Source organism: Cryphonectria parasitica, assembly GCF_011745365.1.
Source record: "Cryphonectria parasitica EP155 unplaced genomic scaffold M406scaffold_3, whole genome shotgun sequence".
In the NCBI taxonomy this organism is placed as follows: domain Eukaryota; kingdom Fungi; phylum Ascomycota; class Sordariomycetes; order Diaporthales; family Cryphonectriaceae; genus Cryphonectria; species Cryphonectria parasitica.
The window spans coordinates 1,688,800-1,707,221 of NW_024468911.1; the positions used below are offsets into that span (position 1 = coordinate 1,688,800).

The window sequence follows — 18,422 nt, forward strand, 5'->3', positions numbered from 1 at the left end:
CAGAAAACTTGACCATGGTAACCCGTGGCTACTTTGATTCTGTCGCCGTCATTCCACGTGCTTTACCTTCCCTTCCACTTGCCTGCCCTTTCCTTTCTCCAGATCATTGTTTCCCTGGGCCGGTTCTTCATGGCCCTGTAGTTCGGGATGCTCACGGGAGGGCCATTTGTATGGTGGGTGCACATTATACGAGCAGACTGCCAGATACAGACCCGGGTAACATCCCAGGTTGGAGCAGACCGAGCATGTTAACCATGTCTTCACCGATTTGTCTCTCATATTCATCCACGAGGAACCATCCATGCAAGCCATCGCAGTCTTCGCACGGGACTTCGACGATGCTATCGTTGTATATGCAGTTCCTTGGACATCGTGTCCAATCTCCCCATATTATCAAGACAGGGTCATGTGTCGACTGACCTCACCAAGGACGAATAATCGCTACCATTGGGTCCGTCTTTGACTTGGCCGGACAGCTCAAAGTCCGATCATGGTGCATAACTTGATACTAGGGTCCATGATATATACTAAAGGGGTGATTGAAGCGTTGTGATCATACATGTATGTATCAAGATTGTGTATATCTTGGTCGGCGAGAGTATTTGTAGTCCTATTGCGTATGGCCATTGATTCTACTTGCCTAATTTAGACTCTTCTGGTTGCTGTTGTTTTGATTCTCTTTTTCCCTTCTCTCTTGTCGGAGGAACAGGCGGGATTACTGGGCTTGGAATAAACAAATAAGCTAAGTGGTATAACAAACGTGTGTGTGTGTGTGTGTGTGTGTTTAGGGTGGGTAGGTCTTCGTAATAACAGACGATGGTATTGAGATTCCGTGATGTGAAGAAGAAGAGTCGAGAGGAAGAATGGAACGTACGGGAGCGAAGAGAACCTTAAAACAAAACAGAGGGACACGGGTTACTCTGTCTTCTCTATGGCTGTAAACACATGCGTCAAATAGAGGCTCCTGCCGTGCGAGCGATCTAGAAAGCTTCACGTTGGAAGCCGCTCGTCATCCATAGGATCTCCTGCCCGAGTTTGATCGGGACTTGCTATATATATATATTTTAGAAAACCACAACGAAGCGGGGGAATGTGTAATGGGGCCCCATCTATATGTGTGAGGAAAGAGTTAAAACTTAATGGGAAAAACACATTTAGTATTTGAAGTCCTCTTGAGTCTCCGTCAACCTAGTACGGGAAGTCGGTGTGAAAGAAAAGAGACGTCGTTCAAGTCCGCCCTTCATGGATCAGGAATTTGTCCCGCTGTCGCAATGAGGTTTAGCCACTGATGGCAGTGAGGCCTGGCAGCGGTGTCTGCAGCCCAGGGCACCCTGGCACGCCTGGCGATTCAGTGGGTTACGGGGGTCTTTGCCCTCGCGTTCTCTCCTCAAGTGAGTGGAGTGCGGCGGGCACTACCACTGCTACCCCGCGTTTGGCTAGGCTCCATTTGATGATGTTCCACTTGAAGCTGACAAATGTGGCGTGGGATGGATTTGGGCACTGCGGTATTGTATAGTGCCTCTGCTCGTAAGTTTATGTGTTGATCAGGACTTGGAGAGTCTTTGTTATCCTATATAGCTTGGGATATGAGTAGTAAGTGAGGCATGTCTGGTATGCAGGAAGGACATGATGGCAGTATCAATTACTATCTGTAGTCAGGCCAGTTCCGCCGGTCCGTTCTCAGAAGCGACACCCATGGCAGTGGCCCCCATTTCGAGCGACCCCTCATTCTCGACTCCATGTAGGCCCCCACCCTTCCGTCTACATTCCACTATAACCGTTCGGCTCTCGTCCTCTCCAACAACCTCGAGGGCTCTCTGAGGCCTCGATATAAGCCACTATCTCTTCTCCTTCTCCCTATCATGAATCTGTATGCTACAGCAGCCTACATCAACTTTGGAGCCCTTTGCATTGCTGCGAAGGGTTAGCCCACCGCTTATTCATTATTGGCAAGGAAGCACAGCTCTCTCCGTGCCAGCCGTGGACCCATCCCACACACCTACCGTGTGTCAGGACTTGGCGACCTCAGCCTGTGTGTCTTCCTCAAAACGCAACCTCCGCAATCAACCAGCTTATAACAAAGCATAAGAGCTCTACAGGAATCCCTCTGGCCAGTCTCACTGGGCGGACTAGACCACATCCATAGCATGGTCGTATCTCGAACAGCTGTGACTTCACAATGTTGACGACCGCCTCTCAGTTCACCCCTCGGACGAGGTGCCTGCAAACCAGTCATGCTGCTAACGCTCGGATCGTCGGCGTGGCTGGTAGCTGGCATCGACAGCAATCCCGAGGCTTCCGCTTCAGCATGTGGTCCAAGTACGTCGACGACGACCTTCAGCGCGAGATACGACGACGACAGCGCATCCTGATACATAAATACACCGAACAGGTCAACAGACGGTTGTCATGGGACAAGCATCCTTTCGCCGAGGACGCCCGACACGCCCTAAAGCGCATGATCAACACTTACTGGCATCCTCACTGTGCGCGTCCGGGGCCCCGGTCATGGAACGACGCTGAGCGCCATAAGCAGCAAACACCCGAGAACAAGGACGGCGTGCGTCCTGGCCAAAACATCGAGGATGTCGAGCGCGGGGCCATGGATCATCTGCTATTCGGCCAAGAGAAGGAGGAGCCGTTCCGAGGATCGCACAGCAGGGGATCGCCGCCGAAAACTAGATCGACAGCTCAGACAGATGACGGCAGGCCCATCGAGCAGGGAGACTTCGTCATCGATCCAATCACGAATCGGAAAGTTGCAAGAGATCCAAGTCCTAGGAGCACCAAACCTGAAGGAAACATTCCTCTCGATGTCTTGGAACGTTCCCAGTCCCCGCCTACCCGCCACGTCAACTCCCTATATAATGAAATCTCGGTAGAGAAGACTCGTGAGGACAGAAGCTCTGACATCGGCCCTGGAACAGAAGGTTCCGACATATCCATGGATGCATCAGACAGGCCAGATCCCACTGTGCAAAACAGAGGTCCCCTATATGATACGAATACCCTGAAGACTCGATCCAAGCTTTGGAGTGATGCCATTCCACAAGCGACTTACAGTTCCAATTTACTTCAGAAGGACAAGCCAGTCATCGTGGACCAGGCTGAGGCTGACAAGCCTGAGGGCTTCTCTAAAGAGAACCTAACGGATGATGACTTGCAAAAGTCCAACCCCTTACAGTACCTGGACCCGTACGGGAGACCCGAGTCCGTTGCTGAAGAGCTACATACGCAGCAGCAGCACGATGGTCTTGCCAGGCCCAAGACAGCGGCGGACAAGGCTCATGAGCAGTTTGAGGATCTCAACCCACCAAGCGAGGATCTCAACAAGTATGAAAGCAAGCCTTGGCTGGCCGAGGAACTCTCGAAACGTATTGTGGGGGACATCGAACCCAGTCGTCCCGATCAGCACACACCGGTCCCTAGCGAGGTTGGTGCTTCACGAAGTGACGCGAAGACTCCCTTCAACGTCCTGAATTTGCATTCAGCGGATTGGACCAGTGAGCTTAATGGCAAGCCTTCGAGCTCTACTGAAAGTTCTGCGAAACCCGAGGTCCATACCAGATACCGGTCCTTCATTGAACAGCTAGAGCCCGACGACTTCACAGAACCAACCGTCGAAGATTTTCGGAGAAAGTATGGCCAGACTGAACTGAAGCAGTACACCCCGCCGAAAGATCTAGAATCCGACGGAAACCCCGACGTGGACACGGCAGGTGGAAAGGGCAACGACGTCTCGGAACGAATGGCCTCCACAGAGATGGACAGCACTGATGAGTCGGGCCACGAAATCACGTGCAAGACAATACAGTCTAAGAAAGGTCCAGGCATCGATGTGATGGAATCGCTGATGGAACAGCATGGGCGAATGTCAGATGCTGAGGACAGAGAGGCAACCCTTGCTGTCAAATCTGCAAGAGCCAAGAATCAACATGGCAGCGCGTCGGCAACCAAGGTGACGGGCTCCTTTGTTCGTGACTTTCCCGAGGAGTTTGAAAAGTCTTGGACGCAGACACTTTCTTCAGTGCCTACTGAGCGCACAGAGTCGGATTTGAGTAATGCTCAGGTTCACAGCGAGAACATGGACGGTGGCTTAGAGGGTGCATTTGGCCGTCCTTCGCCCTCCAAGATTCAGCCCGCTCTAGACCGACAGGTTCATCGGAATCCAGTGATCAATCATCATGATCTCCAGTCCAAGGGTTCCCAAGGTCTTGAGATCCCAGTTGTTGAGTGTAGCAGTGACGCCACTCCGTCGCTGCCCGAGAAATATGGGAACTCGCCCGCTGCTAGCCAAGACCTTCCGGAGGAGGCCGCATCCTCCATGGTCAAAGAGCCAGCCGCCCCGTCTCAGGACATCAGCTCCGGCTCAACGGATGGGCCTTCACTGTACAAGATTCTGGCGTATGACCCAACCATGCAGAAAGTCAACATGGCCGAGACCACGTCGCTGGTACCGGACTTTACATCTGCCTTGTCGCCAGCCGATGCACTTCTTCGCCTTTCAAATCCTACAAAGTTCTTGCCACACTTTGCCGCTCTTGAGGCACAGGGATTTGAGATCGTCTCAGGGAGTGGGGACGTGCTCATCTTCCGCAAGGTGCGCCCGTCAACGACTAAGCAGACAGAAGACAGCCTTGCAGAAAATAAGACGGGGTTATCGTCTGTGGAGGCCCAGCCTCAGCCTACCTCGACACCCATCAACCCGATCGACATGACAGGTCGACCCAGAGTCGTGTCACCGGCTAGCGCCAACTTTGCCTCTCCTACGGGGTATGTCAATTACGAAAACTTGGCCGGCAATGAAGCCAGTAAGCTTCCTCCTCCGCCGCCGCCATCATCACCCCGGATCAAATACAACATCAATCTCCGGCGTGAGGAGCCTGTATACAGTGGCCCCAAGCATGCGGCGACTGATGGCCAGAAAAAAAAGAGCAGCTTGGGCAAAAGATTGCTTGTGGGTGGTGTTTGGGTGGCTGGTATCAGCTACGGTCTTGGCGTTGTGTCCGAGTATTTCACGACCGGTGGCATAGACGGCACGGGGCCTCATGGATTTTAAGCTGCTTTGCTTCATCCAGAGGCAAGCCTGTTCTGGTTCTCGATTGACCCAAGAGTCAACTTCTTTCACAGGCGAGACTGTTCCGCAGTACGAGAGACTGACAGAATTTCACTACTCACGAAGGAGGCAACCGACGAAATCATTTCTGCAAATTACGAAACGCTGTACAAGTATCAACAATGGGAAACCTCTACTCCTTGACGGAAAGGAGTTTTGGGAGGAGGGGATTAGGCGTTCTGGACTTGAGAATTGCGCGTGACAGCTACCTAGCTCGTCTAGGGTGCTTGCGAAGGACACACCGGCGAAGATCTCAACTCTGACACATCTTCCCAACTTTCTTTTCTGCGACGGCAGCGCTATATACCAAGCATGATCACATGTACCGGAGCTGGCGTAGGATAGCACAGGGTAGTGTACAGACTAAGGCGGACCATCTCAATTCAATTTATGAATTCTTCAAAACTGTGGCAAACGCAACCCGTCCGAACATTAAATGAGCGGTGCTGTATCTCAAACCATGATGCGCCATGCAATCTGGGGTCCATGTTAAACTTTTACCACCACGCCACTGTACAAGAGTAGACCCTGACCGAACTCAGCTCAAAACTCCATTTCTCTTTGATGATGTGGCAACAATAGGTGAGGTGAATAAACCATCCAAAGCTATGCTTTTCAGGTGTGCAATGCCGATTCTCGGCCTGTGCGTCGTACGAGCAGGAGCAGAGACCATTCACCTGGCCTCCAACGACAGATCGGCCACGTCCGATTCACGACCTCACGTAACATCACACCAAGAAGCACAAAAGCAACTGTCATTTCCACCGAACCTTGCGATTTGCTCCCTGCTCCCTTCTCCGTCCTGATTCTCGAGAGAGAATGGAGGAAAGAAAAAAAAGCCTAGGCCGGCGCCCCCTTCTCACTGAACCCTGAAGCATCACCCGCCCCAGGCGCAACCCGGGCCGAGAGCGTGCCGCTGGCGGCCATCATGGCGTGCTTGTGGTCCTCGCGGTCGAAAGAGAAGGTCCGCTGGGGGCGGGGCGCGGAGCCAGATGACGAACTGGGCGGGTGCCATTCTGAGGTGCGGCGCATGGCCTCGGCGGCGGACTTCTCTGTGGTGGGGGACACGGGGGCGGCGAGGCGGGCGGCGAGGTCAGCGTCAGGGCTGGTGTTGATGGAGGGGTTCTGCTGGTGCTGCGTGGCGGACATGGTGTTGGTTGGACCAGCTGGTGGCGGTGGTGGTGAGGTGGTTGTGGCAATAGGAGTGCGTGTGTGGAAGGGTAGGGAGGAGTGTGCGGACGCCAGTTTGTATGTGTGTGTGTGTGTGTAGTCGGGAATCGTGATGCTGTGATAGGAGGGGGAGGATTGATGTGTGGAAGAAATGACCTCAGAGTTTCTGCTTGGTTTTATGCTCTTTTCGTAGGTTAATATAGATAGCCTGGTTTTCCTGAGATGAGTTTGGTTGATCACCTGAAGGAGGCAAGGTTTGGGGAAGAAGGAATCATTGACAACAACGCAAGCTCATGCCACAACCTCAAAGCTACCTCACCACCTCACCAAGCTCACTACAACTAACACCACCAGCACCCTGGCAACGTGCAGGATGGGATCATTTAGTGCTGCAGCTTGCCACCAGCCAGCCGCCAATCCCGCTGCTGGACCCTGAACAGCATGAAAGAAGGGCTGCCCAGGGATGACCTGTCACCCTATCAAAGCACCTGCGGCAGTGGCAATGAGGTCATGTGTGCTGCGGGGTAGCTAGCTAGCTGTTTGCCTCCTATGGGCAGCAGTCACACCTGCTATAACACTCGGGTCGAGCTGATGCGACTTGCTGCATCCTTCCCATAGTACGCACAAGATTTTTGCTGCTACTGCTTGCCAGTTAGCCAAGTCCCTTAGGGTGAGAATCAACATGTTCTCATCAGGCAATGTACTTCCTGACCTTCTCCTGTGCCCCTGCAGCCCTGGATAGTACTCACAAATACCGTTTTCCAATCTTCCGTTTTCCAGTCTTACATGCACAGCACAATACGGTTGCATGCTCAATTCTCATTATGAGCACTCAGTAATAGCTCGCTGCAACGCACTGGCTGGTCCCGTAGCTCAGCTGGTTAGAGCGTCGTACTAATATTTCCTCAATTGAGGAAATATCTGTGATGCGAAGGTCGCGAGTTCGATCCTCTCCGGGACCATTTTCCTTTTTCGTTATTTTTCCCTCTTTTGGGACCAATCTCTCTTTTGGTCTCTTGTCTTCTCTTTCTCTTTTTTTCCTTCCTTTTCTTTCCTTTCCCTCTCCTCTCTCTCTTACGTCTAGCAGTGCGATATCAGATATAGACACTAGGAGATCGGCTGTTCTTCTATCTCTTGTTTCCTGTTTTTCGACATCATCATAGAGTGAGGGCAGAGAAGAGGAAATTGGAAACGGGAAACAGAGAATTCTTAAGAGGGGTCAAGATGCCAACCAAGTACCTTGCAAGGGTTTTTGATGTACCTTCTCTCATCAAAAGACTCCACTTCAAAGTATTCCCCCTTCCGTCTCATGAGTATTGAACTAGCTTTCATTTGCCACAGGCCACTCTAGACTGCGACGCGTGCGCGACGACGTGGGACCTACGTCTGAATGTCACCCATCGCCAGGTCCCATTTCCACTCTGCCAGCTTCACCCTGCCCTTGCCGGCCTTTTCGCTGTCGTAGTCTTGGCCCATGAATCCCCGCTCGAGCTTTCTTTCCATGTCGAGCCCCCTCCACGACCGATTCAGGTGGACGACCACGGAGCGCAGCTGCCCGTGAGCTGAAGATGCGAGGGACCGCAGGGCGCGCAGTACGCTTACTGTGCGGTCATATTCATGCTCGTTTGGTCGGATGATGAACCTGTTGGACGAAAAGAAAAGGCAGGATGCCTCGGCACCGATGGCGCGCGATACATTGAAATAGGACGAAAACGGATCCCAAGTTGGTGAATGTCTTGTTTTTCTAGACGTGTGTGACAGTGTATTCATCCAGTATGTTGAAAGAGATTCTCTGGGACAGGATGTCGATGTCTGTGCTGCTTACCAGGCTGGCTGCGTTGTATATCCGCTGCCGGATATCGCGAGGAAGCTCGAGGATATTCATGGTGTCTGAGCGCTGAAGTTGACGAGAACAGAGAGAGATACTCCCCAGGTGGCATCGAGTTCTGCCGATCCGTCTTTTTTTTTTTTTTTTGGCGCCTCGCAGGCGTACGAGGTAAGATCGTGATCGACCCGCTCTCTTGTCGTTACGTGCTTGATGTTTTTGGTCTTACAAGCTGGGAGGCGAAGGAGTAAAAGTCCTTTGATGACCAGAGGCGCGCGGCGCGTGTGTGCTTATGGACGAGCCAGCTGCTAGGGATACTTCTGACTAAGACGCTGGAGGGAAACACGATTTCGTTCCAGAGTACTTACAGGTGAGACCTGCTCCCAACTTTATCTAGCAATTTCAACATTGTTAAGGGCTCTCTTGACAAGAAGCGTAGCACTTCCGCTGAAGGCTTTTCTGCACGTCCGAAAGTAGCAAATGCTGGCTTCAGAGCTTCGAGCAACAGTTTGGTTTATTTTGAGCTCGAGCGGGACTGGCCTCTTTGGTTCCAATAGCGATGGTTCCGGAGCAGGATCAAGGACGGTTCAGCAGGCCATCAACGGCCACGCCACGCCGCCTGTTCTGTCGTTGGCTGCTACCTGCGTAATTAGGTGCGCACCGAGAGCGTGTCTGTCGCAGATGGCCCTCGCAAGAGAACGTAAGCCATGGATTTGTGACCAACACCATGGAATTCTGCGGGGATGGTTGGCGAGAAAATCACATAAAAGGGTTGCATCGTCATGCCACATGAAGGCGGTTGAATGTGCGAAAGCCAAGAAAGCCAACAATATAGATCACTGAGCACCTATATCACTATCTTGCACCGAAGTATCATAGCGATCGGCGTCAAGCGGTTCTTCCATTTACTCTTCTACATCGGTCTTTACGATGTTTTTGTTTGCGCCGCCCCTGGGCTGGTGACGTCCGAGCTCGTGGAAATGATTAGTTGGGGTTCCAACACAGGTCGACTAACATGGTATTTCAATACGGACCGCACCGACAACCCTCTTGTCAATTTCAATCAACTCATTGGAATTGCAAATGCACACTGGAATTGGGACATAAGATAGAAGAATTCCCGCTCAGATCAAGGCACTTGCCTCGTGGCGTCCCTGTGGGATCTTACGAGTAAGACTGTCTTCTTCTCAACAGTCCCGAGGGGCGATCTCAAACTCTAGATGTACAACGAGGGGTCTACTGTCGCGCCGGCGTGGTGGGGTCAGGTGAAATCGATGACACTCAAGGACTACTGGTATGCCGAGAATGGTTGCTACTTCAATTATGAGCGCGCATACAAGGCCCAGGTGAACAACGGGATCTACAACACGTACAGCGGCACCGATACGGCGGGAAGGCTGATCAATCTTTGCGGCTCTACCAATGAGAAACGGGATCCATCCTGTATGGACGTGGCAGACGCTCTTGGAGTGTGGTACTATGGAAAGAGAAGTGCGGCCATTCTGGCGCAGCTGGCTCCGGACCAGGACGACCCTTCAATGTATGATGATCCAGAGCTCGAAGCCATGATTCAGGAGGGGTGTTTTGACAACCCAGCCCAAAGAGTCATGCATATCCAGGGTGACAGCAAGGCGCGGCGTTCTGACAGTGGATCTTCGGTCTCGTCAACAACTTCGAACTCGTCGTCAACTTCTTACTCGTCGGTAGCTTGCCCTGTCTCTTCTGCCCTGGTGCTGCCTTCGACGTCCCCAGCTGTCTCCATCACCCTGTCCTACCTTTCTCAATTTACCGGCACCTCCACCGCTACGGAACCAACCACCCTATCGTCAACAGACACGTCGTCTTCTTCAGCGGCCCCCGCGGTCACTGGCTTCCGCTGCTCGATGCAGGAACCCGATCCAAGCGAGGGCGAGCCCAGTGCCCTCTGTGTCTGTGAAGACGCAAAAACCACGATATCCGCCCCCTTGCTCAAAGTTCCCTCGTCAGCGCTGACGTCTACTCGCAAAGCTGTGAGTACAGTACACGGCCATCTGCCACGGAAACCAATGATCTCAGCGGCCTCACGACGAATATCAAGATGTGTCAGATCTGCACGCCGTATGCCATCAATGGGGACAACTGCCAGACCATCTCGGGCTGCACTCAACAACTCGCAGCAGCCACCATGATCATGGGCAGCAAGCCAGTCCACGTCGGAATCCTGACAGGCAAGGATCTCTACACATCCGTCTCCGATGCTCTGGTTTCCCTCTGCCCGACACCTTCTCAGACCAAGTCAGCCACCCAATGCGACGAGACTGGGTCGGCATCGATCCGTGGGATCGATTATGTTGTTGACGGGTCGCTGGGGACAGGCTCGCTCGAGGTTCAGGTCCCCACAAGCAGCTATAATGACTCGAAAATTCTTTAGGCCATGATCGATTCGATTGCAACGTCTATCCGGAATAGTGCAAGCTCGGCGTCTGGAAATAATTGCTTTACAGTTGAATACACGGTCGATGAACTGAAGCGCGGCCTTACATTCCGCGATCTATCCCAGGCTGCTCTAGAATATGTCGGCCTGGGTGAGTTTGTCCGTAGGGACCACGCTTATTCCATTCAAGAGTCTATGGAGATGTGCAACGGAGCATGGTTCCATACTGCCGAGTACTACGATCCGTTTTGGAGGACTGCGCCCAAGAGGGGCGCGACGGACTTATCAACGCTGAGGTGACGTTTCACACCTCCAACAGTGACAATTTCGTTTGCGATTTCTTAGATGCCCTTGTGGATGACTTGGCCGTGGTAGCACCAGAGTTCGTCGCTGAAGATTTTGAGCTGGAAGAGGGCATCAATGCCCTGTGTTGTATTGAAGATGGATCCTGCAGTATGGGTAACACGGGTTGAAGCACCTGCTGGCTAGGTCTTCGATTTTGTCTAAAACATTGATTGGTTCATGTATTTGGTGGTTTCTTTTTCCTGGTTTTTTTTTTCCTGTTGTCAAATGAATTATTTTGCCCCATATTATTCCCAATGTGTTGTGTTTCTTTTTTTCTTCTTTTTTTTCTGCCTCTTTCTTTTCAGCTTTATACCATTTGAGATCTCAACACCTGATCCAAATCACTTTGAAAGCTTCTAGAATGGATCCGTCTACAAATTGCCAACAGCATTAAAGTGCTTTTTCTACCTGGGTAAGTAGGGAAAGAGGAAGAAAAGCAAAGAGATCACTGGAGCCATCTAATACATGATACAACACAAAAACGATTGCTGCCTTAGTAAAAGCTGCTGCGAGGCATGAGATTCTCTCTCAAACCACTCTCAGCATGATGAACCATGAACAAGGTGAGAATATGTCTGACAAGTTTAAGACGCTCCCTGTGGTGTGTGAAAAGCAATTTCAGACCGCATACTCCGGCCGGGAGCACTACCTAGGTAAGTTACGCTTCCACGTCAGCAATCCTGTGTATCCAATTCCTTATCAAAACTGATTCATTTGTGAAGATGCTCAGCTGCTTTGCCCACCCTTGACCCGATTTTCTGATGAGTGCCCTTATCAAATCATGAGACCCATCGGCCCATCTTGCCCATTTTGCAAGTCACAATAAGCCCTCAGAGACATTCGTGCCTGGCTCTTGTAGAAAGTTGGGCCCCAAACAGGTTGTGTTGGTTGATATGTTTTCTTTTGATTCTACCCTACTGTCTTGCACTCCTCATCGCAATCACAAGCCACTCGAACGCATGGCAAAACAAATGACACATTATCCGTCACATCTGCCGCGAGTCTTATAGTTATAAATATCACTGATATAGAGGACTCCGTGAACTCCTCCTTTTCCTTCATTCAGCCCGCTGACAAAATTTTGAATATTTTTCGCCAGAACAACCTGCCTGGCGACGACAAATTGGTCATTGAATAAAGGCATAGATTGAGGCAACGGAGTAGGCGCTCACTGCGCATGCCGTAAGCAGCCGAGGACTTCCCAATCCAACGCTATATACTTTCGGCCAAGATTCAAGGCTTGTATTGCCCGCTGTTGTAGCCTGACGGTGCAATCAAATATCGTGATGGGGGCCTACTTATTGGGCCAGCCTATGAGTAGCGTCCAATAGGCATTATAGTCATGGTATTGATCCAAGCGACTTCGTATAAGGCTAGTAGCTACCTAGGATGCTGGCAAAAACTTTTGAGTTCGAGCAGCTGTTGATATGCTTCCTACTTGGAACATTAATGAGTATCTGAAACTTGATACTTGCTGATGGAGCAAAGTACGCCTTTCTTTCCTCGAGTTACGAGCAAGTCCGTGAGCTCGATGAAAAAAACAAATATTTCGGTCTCCTGGAGGCAGTGTAGGACCAGGAGCGCCAGGAAGCCGATCATAACGAAGCATAGTGACCACCTTAGAGATAAAAAATTGCAACTTGGACAGCAACCGTCGACTCGTTCGAGCCGAAGCAATTACTGCCCCTGGGCCAATCCAGTGGAAACAACCCGCAAGCGAATTGAGACCAAGGATTAGCAACAGCAATAGAGATCAGCTCGACCGCACCAGCAAGCCAGTGCAGACGGCCAATCAAACAGAAGCAGGAAGAAAAAAAAAAGAAGTAAAGAGAAAACGGGAACTAACCTGGGAGGCGAAAGAGCTATAAAGGAGAGACTGCGCATGGGCCTCTACCTGCATTGCACTTGCCTGTTGTCTACGTTTACGGCGCATATCATACTATTTGGAAAGAGCGAGTTTCTGGACGGGTTGCCAAGCGAAACATGTTGCACTGCCAGTTGGCCATCGCATCTCGACTGTACAGGAAGGTGCAAATGCTGCACGCCATTCTCAAACTCGCAACTGCTTCTCGAAGAATGCAATGAAAGCAAGCGCGTCCCGACCGTACAGGGAGGTTCAATTGCTGCATGTCGTTCTCAAGCTCGCGACAGCCTTTGGGAGACTGCAAAATAATAGCTAGCACTGATCATAAACTTTAAAGCAGCATATAAGCAACAGAAAATTGGATCATAGTTCTTAGAAAGAAAGAAGAAAAAAAGATAGCAAAAATAGTGCTTTAATACGACTCGAACTTGAGCCTCCGGCAACAAAAAGAAGCTTCTTTTCGATTGACCGTCAGTATGACTCGGCCAAGCATGGATGCCCGGAGGCAATATATCAATTTAAAGTTTAGCTTATATAGCCTAAACTCTAGCCACTCGCTTCCAGCTTACAAAGCGAAATGCTACTATGAGCGGCCCAAACTTTGCTTCCTAGCAAACTGTTATGATGCGCTCCATTTCAACTCTTGTTTTGTCGCTCCAAGGCAACAAGTTCTACTTTAAGCTGGACTGATAGCGTATCATAAGAGAGAGGAGAGAGGGGCGTCTGGGATGTACGAGTACTCTTCAATGATTGATTTCATAGCAATAACGCCAGCTCAGAATGCAGCGACCAGCTCCTAATTAGTATGAAACGTGCTCCAATCGCCGTCAATCGATGCATTCTTACCACTGAAAAGCACCATTCCTTGAATTTCAATCGCAATTTTTTCTAACCAGCCGTCAGCACGTCTTGCAACGGAATTACCCTGCATGCAGGCACATCCCTTCTGCCTCCTGGACTTCCTCTTCTTTCTTCTTCTTCTTCTTCTTCTTCTTCTTCTTCCTCCTCCTTGCCTCTCTCCTTCGTAATTATTATCGCTTGCTGCTGAGAAACAGGCAATGATAAATAGAGATCAAATTTGTCCCTAGCTAATGGGTGAGGATCGAGTTTCTCCCACCGCGAAAATTAATAAAGAGTAAAGAGTTTAGGATCTCATTTTCCTCTCCTGACCTAGCTATTTCACGTTAAGCCTGAATCTAACGCACATAAACCAATTTATTTAATCAATGTACTGGTTGGCGTTTAGGTATATAATGTAAATTCATACCAATGTACAAAAGAGAAGACTAAGCATATTCTGAATCTGATGCTCTAGCTGTGCAGGCTCGATCGATCTTTTCGCAGTGAATGAAGGCTCAGTCAAAGCCTTTCACAAATCCAGTCAACAGTCATAATAGAGCCGCTCTCGCTTTCCACAATATATAGAACCTTTTTATCATCACCTCACGAAAGATTGATTGTTCCATATCCGATATGTCCCGTGGTAATGCATATCATGAGGGTTCCGTCCTTTTGATGCACAAAAACGGTGCCTAGTGTGGAGTGTGCGACGAAGATGTTGCCTTCGCTGTCCGTAGTCATACCGTCAGGGCCACCTACACCGAAATAGGTTGAGAAACGACCAGTGCGCTGCACACTACCATCGGGATATAGAGGTCCGAGCCAGACGCTATTATCTCCGGTCATGGCGACAAATAGGCTGGTCTGAAGAGCGTCCAGGACCAATCCATTTGGCGAAGGGCAGTTTCGCAAAAGGATGTCGATACGACCGTCGGCGCCGATTCGGTAGACCCTCCCCGAAGGGTCCTGAGTCACACGAATGCAACAAGGCCTCTAAGCTCCAGTGGTGAGATATTTATTTTTATTTTTGAAACGCAATGCCAATTCCCAATGCTGACTGTAATGACCTCCCAACTTTTGCGACAGTCACATTGTATGCTGCCCTAGCTTCTGACAAACCAACAAACAAATCTCAGGACCAACCTTCAGCATCAGAGCATAAAATACTTGTCAGAGACTACACCTTGAACAGCTGCCCTGTATTGCCTCATTCTCTTTGCATCCTTTTAGTACTCTTACTCTTTATTGAATCAATCCAATTTCACACCTTTCACCACCAGTACTAGAGCATTCACTATGTCTATCACTCTTCAAGTCTTGATTCTCAAAAGCAACTCTGAATTTGATAAGCCCGCCACTACGGATGGCGAGAAGTGGAAGGGGGCCATGGGCTATCTCTCAAGTTGTCCCTACTGGTTCAGCTCTAGCTGGGGCCGTCATCACGAGGCGCTGGACTACGTGACCCTACTCGTCGAATGGCAAAGCGACGGCGCCACGCACGAGTTCCTCCGCAACTATTACACGAAATTCGCCGCTCTCCTAGACCCATTGCTTGGTGTGCTATCCAGCCTGCCTCAGGTGGTTGACCTCCACCAGAGCATCGTGAAACCTTACGTCGTGCCCGGAGGCTATGCATTGGGCTCGACGATTGTGAGGAAGCTGATCTATGATTCCCTCAATGATAGCCAACGCTTGGGGATGAAAACAGCATTCAGCCTATACGATCAGAGTCTAGCTCAGGCGGCGGATGGTGATGCAGCTGGATATATTGCTGGAACGGCAGCATGGGCACTGGATACAAACAAGAATCCAACCTCCACTTTGTGGGTGTTAGTAAGCTGGGAGAGTCTCGATGCAGAGTTGAGGTGCGAAAGGTCTTTGCGAGCTAATTCTGGGGAGAAGCTTCAAGAGATATTTCATCGAGAAGTGGTGGCGCCAGCGGATGCTGGCGGAGAGATATATCACGTTGCTTGGCAGTCCTATGCCACAGCTTCTATAGTCGTAGAAATGGTCGGAAAGACCGAGGGCTCTGAAAGAGACTATACTATGAGGATCCCAAGTTGAAGATTTTTATACAAGTGATAGCGGCTATAGAGAATTTAGAGTTTGCCTTATCTTTTTTATATATTATATAATTTTCTATATGTTGAATAGCTTTCCAAAGCACTGTTATGCTGCTCCTCTTGCTTCGCTCACCCTGGTAGAACTTCCACTTCGGTTCTATCCGGCCTTACGTTCCTTGGTCGATTTCCGTGCACTGGTCCAACTCCGTCCTTCAGCCAGCTACATTGTAGGATAGCCCGCCACTGGGTCCGCCAACCTCCTCGCCATGTCCGGTATCACCAGAGAACAGCGGTCGAGGGGATGGAACGTCAAGTTCTTTATCGGCAAGGACGCGTCCGCCGGCATCTACCAACGCGACAACCTCCTCACGATCGGCGACGTAGCCCGCGATCTCGAACTCTGCATCGTCTTCTCGAATCTGCCAAACGACACCGACGACTGGCAGGCGGTGCTTTTGCCGCGGCGTGTGGACGCAACACCAACGGACATGCATATACATATCGCCCTCGACAAAGCCAACATGGAGCCATTCCCCGGGCCGACCATTGTCATGCAATACACCTACCTTTTCCACTCCAGCAGCCGCTGCGCTCTTCCAAGCGGGCAGCCACACAGCCCCACCAGTCCCTGCTACCATAAGCCCCTACCACCAACACGGCGATACAATCCGCGCCACGCTGCCATCAGCAAGCCGTAAACCAATGGCAAGCTTGTCATGGCACCGCTCCGGAACGCGAGGGCTATGAAGCGTCCAAACAGCTCCTCCACCTCGCGTTCTCGGCATCCGAGCACGTCGTCCACCCCGAGCGAGATCGAGAACGAAGAGATCCCGGTCTCGATCATCACACCAGAGACAGCGCGTGGTTTCATGGGCGCCTTTCGGTCGAATCTCTTGGGAACAAACCCTGTCTGCGCCATCAGCGGCAAGGGCAAATCCTGGGTCGATGGCTTGCCCGGCACGGGCATCGAAGCCGCGCATATTGTTCCCCAGATCCACTGGGCTGTCTACCCGCTCGACGCTGTGAATAGTGCTGGTCTCGAGGAACGCCCCAGTGTCGAGGACCGGCCGAGGCTAGAGATGGCGTGGCGGCGGACGTGGATGTAAGTACTGCGCAATGGCTGGCAAGGCTGCCCAGCCCGTCTAAGAGATATCATAGGTCCTCCAATGGGCTACCTCTGCTCAGTCACCTGCACAAGTGCTTCGAAGCCCGACTCGTCTCGATCCACCCGTCGACCCGCCGAGTCCGCGCCTTCGTCGAGTACGATATCCTTACCGAACACAACGGGCAACAAGCCCATCTGCCGCCAGCCATCGATACCGACGCTGAGGCATTGCAGTACCATTACGATATGTGTTGTATCGAGAATATGATTGCCGCATGGATCCCCGATGCAACCGCCCTGCTGGATCGTCGCGAAGCACCCTTGGTAGCACCGCAACAAAATGCCCCCGCAGGGTCTACCAGTGGGCAAGGAACAATAGACAACAGTCGCGACGCTTCGGGCCAGGAAACATCGACTCGTCAAACATCCGTCTCCCAAGATATCCCTCCCGCGTCTGGCCACACCACCCACCCACCCTCCCCGCCCCCTAGTAACGTGGGCGGGCCCAGGTGGATGTGCGGGGCCGAGGTGATAGACGACCTACAAGAAGCTGCGGAGCTACTGAAGCACGGCTGGATCCTTCAGGAAGTTGGCGCCGGAGAAGAGGAACGCGGTCGGTCCTCCAAGAGACGGCGATGTACTACGACGGACGCGGACAGCGGCGGTGACAACGAGCAGCCAAGCAAGAAACAGCGGCTTGCTGTTACAGGCTTGTCGCCGGATAGCAGCAATGATTGAGAGTGACAATCTGGCTGGTCACGTTCTGCATGAGCGCGATCCAAATCGCTCCTCACTGAGCTGCACGCCCTCGCCCTGGTCCAGGTGTCGTCAGAGCCGGGTCCAGGTCTATATCCCCCCCCCCCCCCCGGTCAAGTCGGCTGCACTTCGACGGTGCCCATCATTCGTAGCCCCCAGCAACAGGTAAAGTGGGCTTGTAAGGTGTACCGACCGACCCTGGTACTCGGAGCACATACCAGGGAGCTCTGTTCCTATCAATAGCAGTTTCTTGCATAGACGGCCTCAGCTCTACACTGTTCGTACATAGCTGTTCCACCCCCTTGTCACGTTTTCCGTGAGGTGCACCAGACATCCGATTATAGACGAATCCATCTTAGGTAAATGGGCGGCGATATGCCTGCATGTGCACATGTTCGAGCACCGTGATAATATGCGTAGGGACGAGGCCGAGAAACCTCGCTGTGGTGGCGCTGATGGCCTCGTTCCGAAGGCTGGGGGTAGGCAAGAGGCGCCAACTAAGATGTGTTTCAGTGGGAACTGAAGGAGATACGGCTGGAGGAAACAGGCAGAGCCCGAAAATATCAGATTTTGACATGCAGATGCATAAGCCGGCCGCCAGTTAGTATATCTTGCACCTAGATTACCCTGCATGCAGGTGCATGCATGTGTATATATGCTGCAGCATGTAAGCAGTTTTGTATCCGCCATCTTGGCCCCCCGTGCCTTGTGAAGATTCTCAGTGACACGAGATTGAGAGAAATAATGAACGAAGCCCTGAAGCCGGGAATCTTCCTGTCGTATGGGGGAAATCGATTGAGGAAATAGGCTGATGACATCGCCTTGATTGAATACACAGATTTGAACACAGCCAGAAAGGCGATGGTTTATGCGCGACGAGAAGACCGGGAAATCGAAACGCAGTGCAAAGGGGGGCACTCGTGCC

General features: G+C 51.4%; 5 protein-coding genes and 1 non-coding gene across 6 annotated transcripts; 3 read left to right on the forward strand and 3 right to left on the reverse strand.

Moving 5' to 3' along the window:
• Positions 1-2,179: 2,179 nt before the first annotated feature.
• On the forward strand, positions 2,180-5,517 carry M406DRAFT_350416 (uncharacterized protein; the record flags this gene model as incomplete). The annotated part of the gene is made up of 1 exon (XM_040922549.1): positions 2,180-5,517. One exon carries the CDS (start codon positions 2,180-2,182, stop codon positions 5,057-5,059), a length of 2,880 nt encoding a protein of 959 aa, XP_040778088.1. The 3' UTR covers positions 5,060-5,517.
• M406DRAFT_350417 (uncharacterized protein) lies at positions 5,483-6,265 on the reverse strand (the record flags this gene model as incomplete). Its single annotated transcript, XM_040922550.1, has 1 exon — positions 5,483-6,265. The coding sequence occupies one exon, from the start codon at positions 6,263-6,265 to the stop codon at positions 5,957-5,959; it is 309 nt and encodes a 102-aa protein (XP_040778089.1). The 3' UTR covers positions 5,483-5,956.
• An 883-nt stretch (positions 6,266-7,148) lies between these two features.
• M406DRAFT_t39 lies at positions 7,149-7,248 on the forward strand. The gene has a single exon. It is a non-coding gene; the product is annotated as a tRNA-Ile (tRNA).
• A 418-nt stretch (positions 7,249-7,666) lies between these two features.
• On the reverse strand, positions 7,667-8,171 carry M406DRAFT_69293 (uncharacterized protein; the record flags this gene model as incomplete). The annotated part of the gene is made up of 3 exons (XM_040925246.1): positions 7,667-7,887; positions 7,982-8,030; positions 8,112-8,171. The coding sequence occupies 3 exons, from the start codon at positions 8,169-8,171 to the stop codon at positions 7,667-7,669; spliced, it is 330 nt and encodes a 109-aa protein (XP_040778090.1).
• Positions 8,172-14,176: 6,005 nt separating this feature from the next.
• Positions 14,177-14,539, reverse strand: M406DRAFT_251946 (uncharacterized protein; the record flags this gene model as incomplete). Its single annotated transcript, XM_040916797.1, has 1 exon — positions 14,177-14,539. A coding segment is annotated over one exon (363 nt), but the record flags the coding sequence as incomplete, so codon positions are not given.
• Positions 14,540-14,869: 330 nt separating this feature from the next.
• Positions 14,870-17,479, forward strand: M406DRAFT_69295 (uncharacterized protein; the record flags this gene model as incomplete). Its single annotated transcript, XM_040925247.1, has 5 exons — positions 14,870-15,438; positions 15,728-15,773; positions 15,873-16,330; positions 16,397-16,738; positions 16,795-17,479. 5 exons carry the CDS (start codon positions 14,870-14,872, stop codon positions 17,477-17,479), a joined length of 2,100 nt encoding a protein of 699 aa, XP_040778092.1.
• Positions 17,480-18,422: the final 943 nt, after the last annotated feature.